Raw genomic sequence first — 13,644 nt, 5'->3', positions numbered from 1 at the left:
ATTTTGTTTCGGGGGGCTTTGCCTGAAAATGTGAAAATTCTGTAAGATATTTCATATACTTTACTATAGTAAGTAAGATTTCGGGGGGCTTAAGCCCGAAAGCTCCCCCTAAATACGCCACTGACCGTGACTTATACTTCAATAATATCAATTGAATTAAGATTGAAATCCTTCTTTTTAATTCATAAAAGTTAGTGAATTGCTAAATCAGGGCTTTCCATTTGAAATTTTAGGCCTATTATTAATTTGTGATTTTTTGCAGAACCATTAAAGTTTGATTTTATAATAAAGCGGAAAATAGCGGAATTTCAGTAAGGTTTGCGGTACATGTTGGAATTTTGACGTCACAGTAGCGACTTTTCGAGCTGGGGACATGGCAACACTTGGTTGGCATTAGTGATGTTGTGTTCTGCGGGAAGTGGAGTGTATGGAATAGGAATCATTGCCTTTTTTTAAAAAAAATATATATATATATATATATTGTGTATTAGCTTGAAGATACTGTGGATAAGTGAAGATTCAGTCATTAAATGTACGACTGTAACATGATTGATGAAATACTTGCACTTCAGTAAACTACTTAAAAATGAGGAACTCCAAAACAAGCTCTGACTACCTCGGACTTTGTAGATTGTGTTTGACCAAATCTGGGCCAAAAATTGGCATATTTCATGGAGAAGGAGTGAAACGAGAAATATTTCAAAAGATACTGAATTGTTTGTCACTTATTGTAAGTAGATAATCTGATTTCTAGCATAGAAGTGATTAGAATTTGAAAGTCTATGAAGTATCTAGACTGGTATCGTTTGCGTATAATTAAATCTGCGTGGCGGGAATGCGTGTAATCAAATTGGGGCCTGTCTTAAGAACTGTGGTAGGATCATAGGGCTAATCTTCCGCAGAAGGCAGCCTAGGATCAAACGCACATGAACTGTTTGTAAAGTATTACTATTTATTTTAGTATACCTTACCTAGGGTTACTCCTCTTTTATTTCCGTCATTCATTGTTAACGGTTAATCACAATATTTTCTGGGTTAACTGCTGTATCCCCGGACCAATTTTAGAAAATGTACCGGATGAATTGTGGATTTATGTATATTTTTTAAAGGAAAAGTGAGTGAAAGTAAGGTGAGGGGAATTGTTAAAAAAAAAGGATGCTTTTTGTTACTTTTCATGATGTAAGTAGCAGTATATGGAGGCGGAAGGGCCTATTTGGGGAGAGGTACACTTGTTATTTATGGGAAAGGCATTATGGAAGTATTGCGTAAATGACAAGATTGTCATATCGCGTGAAAATTTTATCGAAGGAATATCAGTAGTTGAAATTGTGTGAAAGGAATGATTTAATAAACAGGCTAACATTGTGGAAACGATTTGAAACTACCGAAAATAGGAGAAACATCTAATCAAATCTAACCTAATTTAGTACATTTTGGTACTTTCCTGGATGGCATTTAGTATCTCCTTCAAAGCTGTGCAACATACCAGCCGTCCATTTTATGTCATATAAAGTATGTTTTCACTATCGTTAATTCTTATACCCACCGCCACTAACTCGCCTGCTCCCTACGGACCCCCTTGCTACCTCTTGAGCCCCTTTCCTACACTCCTGCACTGACTCGACTAGATAGCATTCGTGATTTTAGTTGCCCACCCAGCACAGGTTGGTTGGTGTTGTATACACCAAGTGGACCAGAGTCACATCTAGTATTTTGGGGGGATGAACTAAATAATGTTCCTTTTTTTTTCTTGATTTTCGCGTGGTCCGGTGATATAATGCCATCTTTCTTATTCTCATGCTAGATTTTCGCTAGATATGTATTCGTCTGTATTGTATTACTTCGAAAAAATTAGTACCTTCCAGTGTGATGTGTTACAAATGACTCTATTCAGAAATAACGAGAACGATGAATTATCACCTTATTCTGGCCAGTGTTTAGTTGAAGATGGCCGGCGTTTTTTTCGAAAAAATGTTACAGTACAATTTCGTTAATTTCGGCACTACTCGATCACACGGTTCTACAAGATTTTGACACGTTTCTTATATGTTCAGGCTAGGTTAGAGCTTTGTACTATTTCTTTTAGTAGAGCATGCACTGAACGATGAGTTCCATTGCTTCTTGCAGGTTGACTTCAGAACTCAGTATAAATACAGTGTAGACGTAGGTAATAAATACTACAGTGCATAAAACACAATGAACTTGTGCTAGTTGGCCACTAAAAAGTACGAATGTTATCTGAGTCAGACAGGAACCCAGCAGGGGGTTCGAGCGCCAGCGATTCGCTGCGTCCGTAGGGAGCAGTCGTGTCGGCGAGGGAGGGTGTACGAATAAACGAGGGTAGTGGAAGAACACAGTTGCACCTACAATATTTTCATGATTACTCAAAATTAATTTTAATATGCTCTGCACTGACAGTAATTACGTTATGTTCACGCTGTCATTCTTTCACAAAAATGTTTCACGTCGTATTTTACCTATAAATTTTCTATTTGGTAGAACTGTCTGCTCGAGGAAACCCTAATTTCTGTTAATATTAGGTTAAATCGAACTACATGCATTATTATATTCGTATTCCCTCATGTCCTATTCCGGTAAGTACATATAATCTCTACAGCATTTCGTATTTCTCATTTTTTATTTCGTACTTTTATTTCATTCTTAAATGAGATACAAGTCAATTACATTTCCCTTACGTCAAGTCATTTCTCCTGTAATTTATTTTTTATTTATTTATTTTTAACCTACTTCCCCCCCTAAACAAGCCCCTTATTGTTTTCAACCAGCATTAAATAAGAATAGACTTTTGTACGGGGCAAACCGAGTGTGGTGCGTGACAACTAAAGAGCACGAATGCTTGCTATCTAGAGCCTGTCTATTACACCTGTACGCTCGGAAACTATGCGAACTATACTTCTGCCCCGCCCTCTGTTTAAGGAATCCCTCCTTTGCTTCGAGAAAAGAAGTGAATGACCTCACCTGTGTTGCTAATTTGTCATTCAGTCGTTTCGTTTTGACAAATTAAGATCGTAGGTTACTTAGAGTGGCTAACAAGACAGTGCAGAGCGAAGTCTATGAAATATTTCCTTGTGGCAACGCTTCCGCGTCCAACAATTGGAAGATTTCGTCCGCAGCAACTTGTCCCTACTTTTTTGAGGGAGGTACGGGAAATCACATAACGACAGCAGTGCCAGCAAGGGCACAGTTGAACTAGAAAGTCTCTAACCGAATCAGCAGGGGTTTCCGAGCCGTTGCGTCCGTATTGAGCAGGCGCGTCAGTGATGGTAGGTACATGCATAAACGAAGACAGTGGAAAAAGTACTTTGTATGGCATAAAACATCTATGTACATTGCCTTTACATAACACTTCACTACATCATGTCTTATAGAGTACTACGTGCTAAAGAACACATTTTCCATTTCGTATTTCTACTGTATTATACTTGTAAAAGGTAAGAGCCAGATATATTGTAATTACTTATCCAGTCCTACTGTGAAATCAAGTAACATATTTCTTCTCTGCTTTTACACATTTATTCACCTATAAAATATGATTTCACCCATTTCTCTCCCCCTCCCCTCCGTTTTAAACCACTTGGTTAAGATGCAACTCTCCTCTTATAAGTTTCCGCTCTACATTTGTGTTTCTCTTCATTACTGTAGCATACACGTCCTATGTAAATTAATAAGACAGTGGGTTTGAGACTCTGCTATATTATGATCTATTACCTAATATTGCATGAATACACGAACTCACTTCATTTTTCTTCCTAATTAATCACTTTACCCTGATGATTTTTTTTTTTTTTTTTTTATTATTATTAATCATGCTGGTATGTCGTCTGATCGTGTTCATTTCTCCGTAAAGTTTGTAATTCGGGGCCGCTGTTTACCGCAGTTTACCCAATAATAGTTTAACATATATCACATGATTTACAGTAATGTATTTTGCAGTATCGATATTCTGTATTATATTGTGGATAGATATGTAATATGATGGGTACAAATTAAGAACAGCGTGTCAAATAAAAGAAAAATCTTCCACTCTTTATTGCTTTAAGTGGTTTCTTAGGAAGTTCTAGACTGTTATTGTTCAGGCGCATGGGTTGTGTGCAGATTTGTAATATGCGTTTAATCTGATGTGCCCTGAAAATAATTATGTGCTTATTTTATATGGAATTATTTGATCACGAAATTTAGTTGTGGTTCTTTAGAAATTAGGAAAGGAAATTGGCGTCTTAAAAAAAGTAGTTGCATTCAAGCGTGCAGATTCGCTTTATGAAGACTTCCTCTTATGGCTACAAATACGCGCCCGGACGTAGCCTATGCCATAAAAACGAGACTGCAAGAAACAACTATTGCTATGTGGCCACTAAAAGCACTAATGCTATTGATATAAGTCAGGACGGGAGCGCAGCAGCAGCTGCGTCCGCAGGGAGCAAGCGGGGCAGCGACAGAGGGAATGTGCATAAACAAGGATAGCACAATAAACACTTGATATCGCATAAAATCATATTGATTACAGCACCTGTAATAGTTTCAAACTTGTAGGCCTAAGTCTGTACTTACAAAATAAAGGTTTCCTATATCCTACAAGAACTATTTCACCAGTGGAAATCGGTATGTTACACAGTCGTCTTGGATTAGCATTCATTTATTTTAACCCAAATGTTGCCCGTTGTAATGGTTTCACATTTGTAAACGCGAAATCTGGTTTCCTGCAGTATGCAAAATTCCTCTGACAATAAATTCATTATCCTACACAGTCCTGTTTCGTTTTCACTCATTTTAAGTAAAATTATCATTTTCATGACAGACTTTCTCAGTACTAGTTGCTCATCTCAGAAAGACTACATTTTGCTTTACAGAAGTAGACACATTTGTGCAAAGTTAAAGGAAAACGTATGTTCCTCACTGCTTCATACTGTAAAAGTTACAAGGAGATTGCACCAATGAGAAGAAAACCAGAGCAATTTTTGCACGGGCGGGGGGAGGGGATTGTATATAATGGGTATGTATCAAATGACAGTAGTTGTTTTATCTAGTTACAGTACTAAGTCTTATAATAAATAATACTGCGATTAATTTATTTGTTACTAGCAATAAGCACTCGTCATTGCTTGGTCTTAATTCAGGACGTGCAAAAATAGGGAGGAAGACAAATGTCCTTATTGCATTGCCCAGGTATTTATTCTCTGCTGTTATGTCAGTCCGCAGAACAGGGAAGTAAGTAATATGGGTCGCATAGAAGAAAAGCGTTCTTAGAAATAACCAGATAAGGAACTTACCATAACTTCTCATTTCCAGGCCATATTAAAGAGACCAATTCCAAAAATAGCCTTAGCTTGACCATTTTCAATGTTAATGAAATTTGTTGGGAAGGTTCTATATTGTCTGTAATGGTTATGGGCTAAATTTCAGTTGAATGACTTCTTTGGTTGTTTTGATATGTCCTTTCGAAGAGAAGCCACTCACTTTTGCTTCGCGTGCGAAGTTGATAAGTTTGCTGAGCGTTGTAGTAAACGTCAAGACTTGGTCTTTTGCACACTTGAATAACTTTCGACACTGATTCAGACTGTTACTAATTACCTCAGTATCCGTAGATACAATTCTTAACAGTCAGCAAAAAAGACTCCGCAATTAAGGAAATCTTCATTAAACACACGGAAACTGCGTTGTGAATGCGTCAAGTCAATCAAAACGTGGAGGCATGCTCCTTATCTATGATGTCAATGTGTGGATTAAATACAGTTTCCACTATCCAGCTGTATCCAAAGTTATGTACTTGCAAAATTTTGGTCAAAATTTTCTTTGATGCAGCACGTCATTAGTAGGATAAACTTTAATGACCTGAAAATTATCAGTTTGGTAACAGCGCATTCGAAGTAATAGGAAAAAAATAACGAGACTTCTAAACAGTTGATAGTTTGCTGTTTGAAATATTCAGCTCCATTTTTTTTTTTTTTTTTTTAATTACTTAATGTAACGATACTCTTGGAACAAAATAATACTCAGCTCCATTTTTTTTTTTTTAATTACTTAATGTAACGATACTTTTGGAACAAAATAATACCTTGGAAAATGTAGAAAACTTTTGTTGTAGTTAAAGATCACGCACAGAAAAAGAGAAAAAAAAAATATATCCTAAAAATAAGGGTTGTTAAGTAATTGGTTTTCTATCAATACAATTGGAGAGAACTCGATAGGCATGCATAGGAAATTCTTTATTTTTGTAGTGATTCAATAGTTTCAATCTTGGTTCGAATCCCACTGGGTGATTTTATTTTATTCTAACTTTTTTGCTATTCTTGTCATTGTTTATTATTATATGTATTACACGGGGGTAATTGACAACTTTCTAACCTGACTAGAAATAAAAAGTCGCATAGGTGTTTAACCTTTTCTGTATTCCAACGTCATTCCTTCTTAGTGTAAGTCACTTTGTACATTGATGCATAACATTTTCGTAAACAGGAAAAAAAAAAAAAAAATCGAAGTTCCTGTTGTTCAAGAATTCAGTATCAGCCATAACTCTTTCATCAGTAGTCCATCCTTCTTCTTCTTCTTCTTCTTCTTCTTCTTCTTCTTCTTCTTCTTATTATTATTATTATTATTATTATTATTATTATTATTATTATTATTATTATTATTATTATTATTATTATTATTATAGATTTAGTCATCGTTTATTTTCTTATGATTTTTTCTTTTCTAGGTTTAGGCTTTTATTTATTTTTTTCTGATACTGTACTTTTTTTTTTATCGTAGCTACAAGTGTTTGTTTACATGTCATACGTAATCTTCTTACAGTTTTTTGTATTTTCATTTTATTATTATTTTACGATATCGGCTGCATGTATAGCTTCGTATTTCTGGTGTATTTCGCCTCCTGTTAAATATAATCTAAGACTGTTGTATATGTACGGTTGCATGTATCATGTGCCTGCTGTCTGGGCGCACATGTGGTTATGCGCCGCGCAGATGTGGCTGTGGTTTGCTGCCTACTAAATATTCAAACATTGTTATTATTATTATTACTTAAACACCTTAATAATTCGCAATAATATACCCTGGTCATCGTAGCAGTGTGGTAGAGTCTATCATAATATTGTCCTAAGTTCCATAAAAGGTTGAGGTTAAACATACAACAGTTTACAAACTTTTACCCAGTAATGTGAACATTAGAAGAACAGAGGTGCTGAATGTATCTCGCCACAGGATAGAGCAGCTTGAAAGCCACTTAAACCTTGATCATTATTAGAGTGATCTCAATCAAAAATTCAAGTTGTTTATTGGTATTTGATTTGTTTGGCTACAACAACCGAAATGCATGCATCTACAGAAAATAGATCCAATTTAAGAATCCATATGATTTTCATTTAATCCCTAAGTAGCAGATCCAAACACAGAAAACGATAAGAATTTCTTCCTATTCCCACATCACTAGAAATTATTAAATTAACGAGAAAGTTCAACAATCGTGTAGTACATCATTAATAAGTGTCGTCACAGTTCAGTTCTTGGATCAGGACGGAGGGATACAACTGCATTCCATTTATATTAGGATCACTCTTTTCGTTTATATTATATTTTCGTTTATATCACTCTTTTCGTAGGATTACTCTTATAGTGAACCATGTTTTTGAAATGGCCATGATATTATCCATTATTCTTCATGTGAATGTTACCTGCACATTGCAAATCCGAATAAGTTCTAATCTGATGTCTGGATAAATTTATCGTAGTTATGATCAACGGGTGTCTTAGGTCGCCGTCTGGATGACATGCATTGCTGCATTTTTTTAAATTAATAGCTGAATAAAACCACAATGAATTGTGTACCTTGGTATATAGTTTACCATAAACAATAATGAGAATATTTCATTCTAACATGTCAGACTATAACAAGTGTGGTCGTAGTTGGCAACTTTGTAGTCAGCATAGTGTTTATGTTTACTTGTAAGTTCCACATCTAGCCGTATCCTTTTCAGGCCCTGATGAAATTGTTACATTGCAAATTAAGCAAAAATTAAAGTTAGTAATATTGGGGTCGGAGAAATGCATTTACAAAAGGTGTGTGTGTATGTCGCAGATCCCCAGGAACACTAAAGTATACTCAGAAATATATATATAAATCCTTTCTTCTTTCAGGTGTCCGAAGATGATTATCTTCCAAAGTCTGTGTGCAGTTCTTGTGCAGGTTTCCTAGACTCGTTCCAAGACTTTAGAGATAAATGTCATGAATCAGAAAGTCTTCTGAATGGATATATCTCTGGTGAAGATAATGAAATTCTGGACAAATTATCGGTTAGTATAAAAATGCCATATATTGTGGCGATACGTCGTAAGAGTGTATCATTTTGAATGTTACGTGGCCCATTACACCTATATTCAGAAATGAATTCCTTAAAAAAATATTTGTGTGGACAAACTTAAAGGAAATTGTTCTATTTACTGTTTAATGTTTCCTATCAAATTACCGGTAAATAATCCTCCAAATTGAAAAGGAAAAATGAAAATGCTGTACTTACCATCAACTAATTCATAAGTTGTTGTGAAAGTTAACTTATGACATGGCTTAAAGTGTAATGTGATTGTATTAAAACTATGGTAAACAATACAAATAATCAGGGTGTCTATCGGTCACGAATGTTATGAAAAAGTCACGGAATTTAGTTTTGGGTCACGATTTAAAAAAAAAAAAAAAATCTGTACAAATATAAGTACACACTGGAAAATTTTCTTCTGTAAAACGTCAAAATTCACCACCAAAAATGTCTGTGGTCGGCTTTAGACGCTACTAAATCGCAAGCAAAACACACTTTCGCATGCATGAAAATTCGGCCAAATTCGCTCTTGGGAATGTTACGAAATTTTATGGTTTGGTAAAGAAAAAGTCACGAAATTTCATTTTGAAATTTTAGTAGACACCCTGATAATGTACTTCTAAAATAAAGAACGAAACTTACTTTATTTTTCCACATAAGGACCGGAGCGTTGATGCGTTTATTATACCGCTTTACAAGGTTTAAGAAACCCTTTTGGAAAAAGAATGCGTGCATACGGATAAATTCCCTCATGGCCTCAGGGCGCATTACGCTCCCAATCGAGGGTGATAACCGTAGCCGAGTGTGGTCTCGCGTTGTCATCCAAAAGGTAAATGTTAGAAGACCAGCCTGCTTCCTGGAAATAGCACATCTAATTTTGTTAGTGTTCGACTATTGGTGAGCATTGATTGTCCAGTCTCCGTACTTGCAGGGCACAGAATTGTTCGCTTATCCAAACTTTCTGCTAGCACAGCGATGGCTCTATCTGCAGGATCTTGGTCATACGTCAGCAAATGATGTATGGGTGGATCTCGCATTAAACCGATCTTGTTTGTGCTGTTGCCTTACGATGTTCCGGGAAAAAAGAATGGAAAACTTATTTTCCAAGTTCCTCTCGTAAATTGTCACATCTTGCATATAATATAAATTGCACTGAGTCAAGGCTGGTAGATAAAATAAAAACACGGAATTCTAGATACGTTTCTGTATTGTGTATTGCATTTATAAGCCTTGGACATATTTTAATAGATCACTGCCAACAATTTGAGCTTAACTTATACTAAAGTTTCAATTTCTGCTAATAAACTTGTCGGGGAAGAGAATAGAACAAGACATTCTATGTTTGTGAGATGCTAGTCACTATACGGAAAGTTGAAAGGGTCAAAATGTTTTCACACGGATTCCATTAAAATTATTCACTTGGGTAACTTATTACTATCACTCATTTATGGGGAAAATTAAAAATTATTACACATACCTGATACCATACGTGAATATTAATTTTTAGATTACTTTTAAATTATAGTTTTCTCACAACTATAAACTGTCCATAGTCATCGGCCGCAGAAAGAAATTGGTGCTTACGTATACAGGTGACTGCTGTCATATTCGGAGTATTTTCCTTTTGTGGTGGACAAACCCCGTGCTCGTGGTTTTTCTCGGGGTTCTCCCGTTTCCTACCACTTTCTTCATTCCACCATTTCACTCATCTCTCATCATCACCGTCTCCTTTAGCTTCACGGCATAACGGTGGGACGTAAAACTTAAAGATTTCATTTTCATTTTTTTTTTTTTTTCGGAGTATTTTCCATGTAAAGCAATGCGCTTGAGGAGACAATTCTCTGATAAATTGAAACATTCCCACAGCATTATTCAGAAATATGCGCACAAGTAAATTGGTTGGTCAAGTTTTGTGATGGAATTCGGGAACATATCACATGATCTTTTGTCAGCATGCGAGCCACCATCTTATTCCCTATCACTCTACTAGAATCTGCCCTTCCCGCTGCTTAGTGTGTAGCGTACGCGCCGTGGTGCACGGGTTCCAGGTTCGATTTTTCTTGAAATCTAAACGCATTACTATGGTTTGGATTCTACCTTAAATTGTAAGTCTACGTCTCATATAACCTGAGTGCTGAAAAAGGACGCTAAACTCAAACTAAACAACTGTTCGAATTTGCCACACTTTCCATACTCACCTTCAGTTCTTCTTGCATCATTCACACTCAGTCTTCGATCTGAATGTATTATCGTTTCTGCGTTATCGCTCACGTCTTCCCACTTTTCCCTGAATTTCTGTCGCTCATTTGCTACGAAGGTTGGAAGTGTTCTAAATTTTGTTCTGCTATTCTGCGCAAACTGAGTCAGCTCTTTTGCTACCTAGTTGAACGCACGTTCAAAAATTTAGAACACTCGAATTCAAATGATTATGTTACCATCATAGTGCCGTGCCGAGCGTATTTCGAGAAGTCACTCTTAAGAAGGTTGTATTTTTTAAAAAATCAGATTATTTCTGTAGCGCGCCAACAAATGATATCACAAGGTTGCGTTAGTAGCATTAGTGATCTTCAATCTTGATCAGGCATCGTGCCAGAGTCGTTGCTTTTTTTCTTTTCACATCTTATAATTACTCACCGAGGCTAAGAGAGACCGTGATGATAATGAGATGGATGATACTGGTGGAATGAGGAAGGGAGGGGAGAAAATGGGAAAGGATTACGCGCATGGTGTTCGCCCACCACAAGCCCTGTGATTACATCATGGACGAAAAGTTCGAAGAACGAGTCAGCGTAAAATTTTGCGTTAAACTGGGCAAATCGGTCACATACTCAGCAAACATGTTGCGGAAAGGTTACGGTGATAAAGCAGTGAGTCAGATATGCAATTTTTGGAAGAGCACCGGCGCTTCAAAGGTGGAAGAACGTCTCTTGAAGAGAGCGGGCAATTTGGACAGCCTTCTACGAGCATCGTCCCAACTATGTGGAACGAATTAGGGAACTTACGCTTAAGAATCATCGGAAGACGATCAACTAGATTGCATATATTGTTGGTGTCGTACGAGTCACTATAGACAACCCCAACATCGGAATTGTACATGCGGCGTATTGCTACCAAGTTCCTCCCCCAGTCTATCCTAAGCAGAACATCATCGCATCGAAGTGTATCAAGATTTCGCGAGCGTTCCGCGGTTGATCTCTTTTTCCGGCCAACATCCTAACCAGTGACGAGCCTTGAGCGAGCTCGTACGACCCTGAAACAAAGCGACAGTCGTCACAATGTAAAAACCTACTATCTCCACGATCGAAGATGAGAATGAGCTGCACCACATCAAAGACCATAACCATCATCCTTTGTACTTTCGCGGTATTGTTTATCACGATTTCGTTCCGAGGGAGAACATTCGACGAAAGTGACCGAATCTGTGACGTGCGAATTGGATTCTCCACAACGATCGTGCACCCTCTCATCAAGGACTCTTCGTTTGTGAGTGTCTCGTCAACCACATGTTACTTGCCATTCGGCCCTACTTCCCAGATTAGATCCTGCCGACTTTTTCCTTTGCCTCAAGATAAAGAGCAACTGAGAGGTTCCTACATCGTTGCCGAGATCAAGCGCGAAATCGCAAACAGTTCTAGACTCACGTAAAATGAGTTCCAGACTGGATTCTAGCAGTGGCAGAAAGCCTGGGACCGATGCATTGCTGCCCAAGGTAACTGTTTCGAAGGAGATACTGTTCATTAAGTACGTAGTGAACTTCCTTGTCAACAGTGTTAGTCCGAAAACTTTTTGATTCACCTTTGTATAAATAAGAAATAAAAAGTATGTGTATTAATTTTATATTTCGTTACTCGTACTGAAATGATCGTCATTAGTGCATTAATGCTATTTTGATAATGCGAAAAAACACTTGTTCCTTAGTATATTAATTAACAGAATCACTGTAATTAAAGTGCTCTTCGTAACGTAAAGAGAAAATGAAGCTTAGTTACATTCGGAATCTTATTCATAAATTTCCAATGTGGTAAAGAGGTAAGATGAGTCTGTGTTCAAAAAATGGCTCACGTTCAAAAGTTCATTTTAGTTCATACGTTAACCACAAAATAGTGCCACAATCTTGTCATAATTGTACCTTTATTGACATATGAAAGTAACCAATTCGTTTCTGCTAGCGAATCATTTTGAGAAAGTCATTAAATTGTGAATTTATTCACCGAAAAGATTATGATAATTCATAAAAGTTTAAATATGGCCATATTTAGCCCACTTTCCGTATAACTTGAGATTCCTTTCTCCAGTCGTTTTTGTTTAGATTATATGCTCTCACGAAGATAAGTTTTTGAAATAGAGCGTTTCGAAAGAAGGAAAAAATGTTAATGTTGAACAAAAATTTTCTGTACTATTATGAAATAATGTGTAAATAGGTACATACATTAGTCTATATTAATGGAATTAATAGGCGTCATAATCTTTTTTAGCTTCCTGAAGATCAAACGAATCAGGTATTTCCTGAACAAGCCAGTGACATATCTGGATCTGCTGTTCTAGAAAATGATGAATCGAGAAGCGATGTAAACGAGGTGGACTCGGAGGCAGAGACTGTGATATACAACCATAACAAAAGCGGTGGGAATAATGTTAGTGATAGTGTCATTGACTTAGAAAAGTGGAGGACAAGATTAGGAGATAGTGTTAGTGTTGAAAGGGTGCGTGTAGAAGATAGCACACAACCTTGCAATGACGTAAATGAACATCATGAACGACTGTCTGTGACTGAATCTGATCCATATAATAATGACGAGGATTCTGATGATGATGTTAAAATCATCGAAGAGTCTTCAACTGGGTAAGTATTTGTAAAAATGTGATAGCTAGTTTTGTTATATTAAGGTTATTATGATAGAAAGTTTAAATTAAATTATAAGGCGGAGAGAAAAGTCAATTTTATTGCCTGAAGGTAAGATTCATTGCCATTATATGGATATCAAGTTTCGAACTGGGTTAAACAAGAATATACATCTTGATCTCTGGGAAAATGAATAACAAGTATTATTTGTTCACATAAATATTGTATATTTTACAGACAATGGTCAAGGGTTAAACAGATTTCTATGATGATGATAATATTTGACCATTTTGCTTGTGTAATAAAATTTTACTTATTATGTCATGTCTGTACAGTGTTTCAAAGTATTTGTGAATACTTTTTCAAGTGCTCAGCACACTAACCCTATGTGCTAACTATTGTGATGTTTCTATACCCTCTTTGAAAAAATATAAACATCTAGAGCTTAAATTCTCACAAGTATCCTTTCTTTCC

The 13,644-nt window shown here is 36.4% G+C and overlaps 1 protein-coding gene across 4 annotated transcripts in view; it reads left to right on the top strand.

The window, feature by feature from the left end:
* Nucleotides 1–375: 375 nt before the first annotated feature.
* The window catches only part of LOC145680489 (uncharacterized), a 92,878-nt gene continuing 79,609 nt past the window's right edge, over nucleotides 376–13,644 (top strand). For 2 of the 4 annotated variants that reach the window (XM_081751071.1, XM_081751072.1), the window contains exons 1-3: nucleotides 377–730; nucleotides 8,152–8,307; nucleotides 12,803–13,170. In XM_081751071.1, coding sequence (XP_081607197.1) covers nucleotides 587–730; nucleotides 8,152–8,307; nucleotides 12,803–13,170 — 668 coding nt within the window. In that variant the 5' untranslated portion in view covers nucleotides 377–586. Of the gene's footprint in view, nucleotides 731–8,151; nucleotides 8,308–12,802; nucleotides 13,171–13,644 lie in introns of all 4 variants that reach the window. The other 2 variants (XM_081751070.1, XM_081751069.1) reach the window with 2 other exon arrangements.

The sequence above is a fragment of the Thermobia domestica genome, chromosome 3, assembly GCF_964235325.1.
Source record: "Thermobia domestica chromosome 3, izTheDome1.hap1.1, whole genome shotgun sequence".
In the NCBI taxonomy this organism is placed as follows: Eukaryota; Metazoa; Arthropoda; class Insecta; order Zygentoma; family Lepismatidae; genus Thermobia; species Thermobia domestica.
The sequence above is the reverse complement of the archived record's forward strand: the minus strand, read 5'-3'. Positions and strand labels throughout refer to the sequence as shown.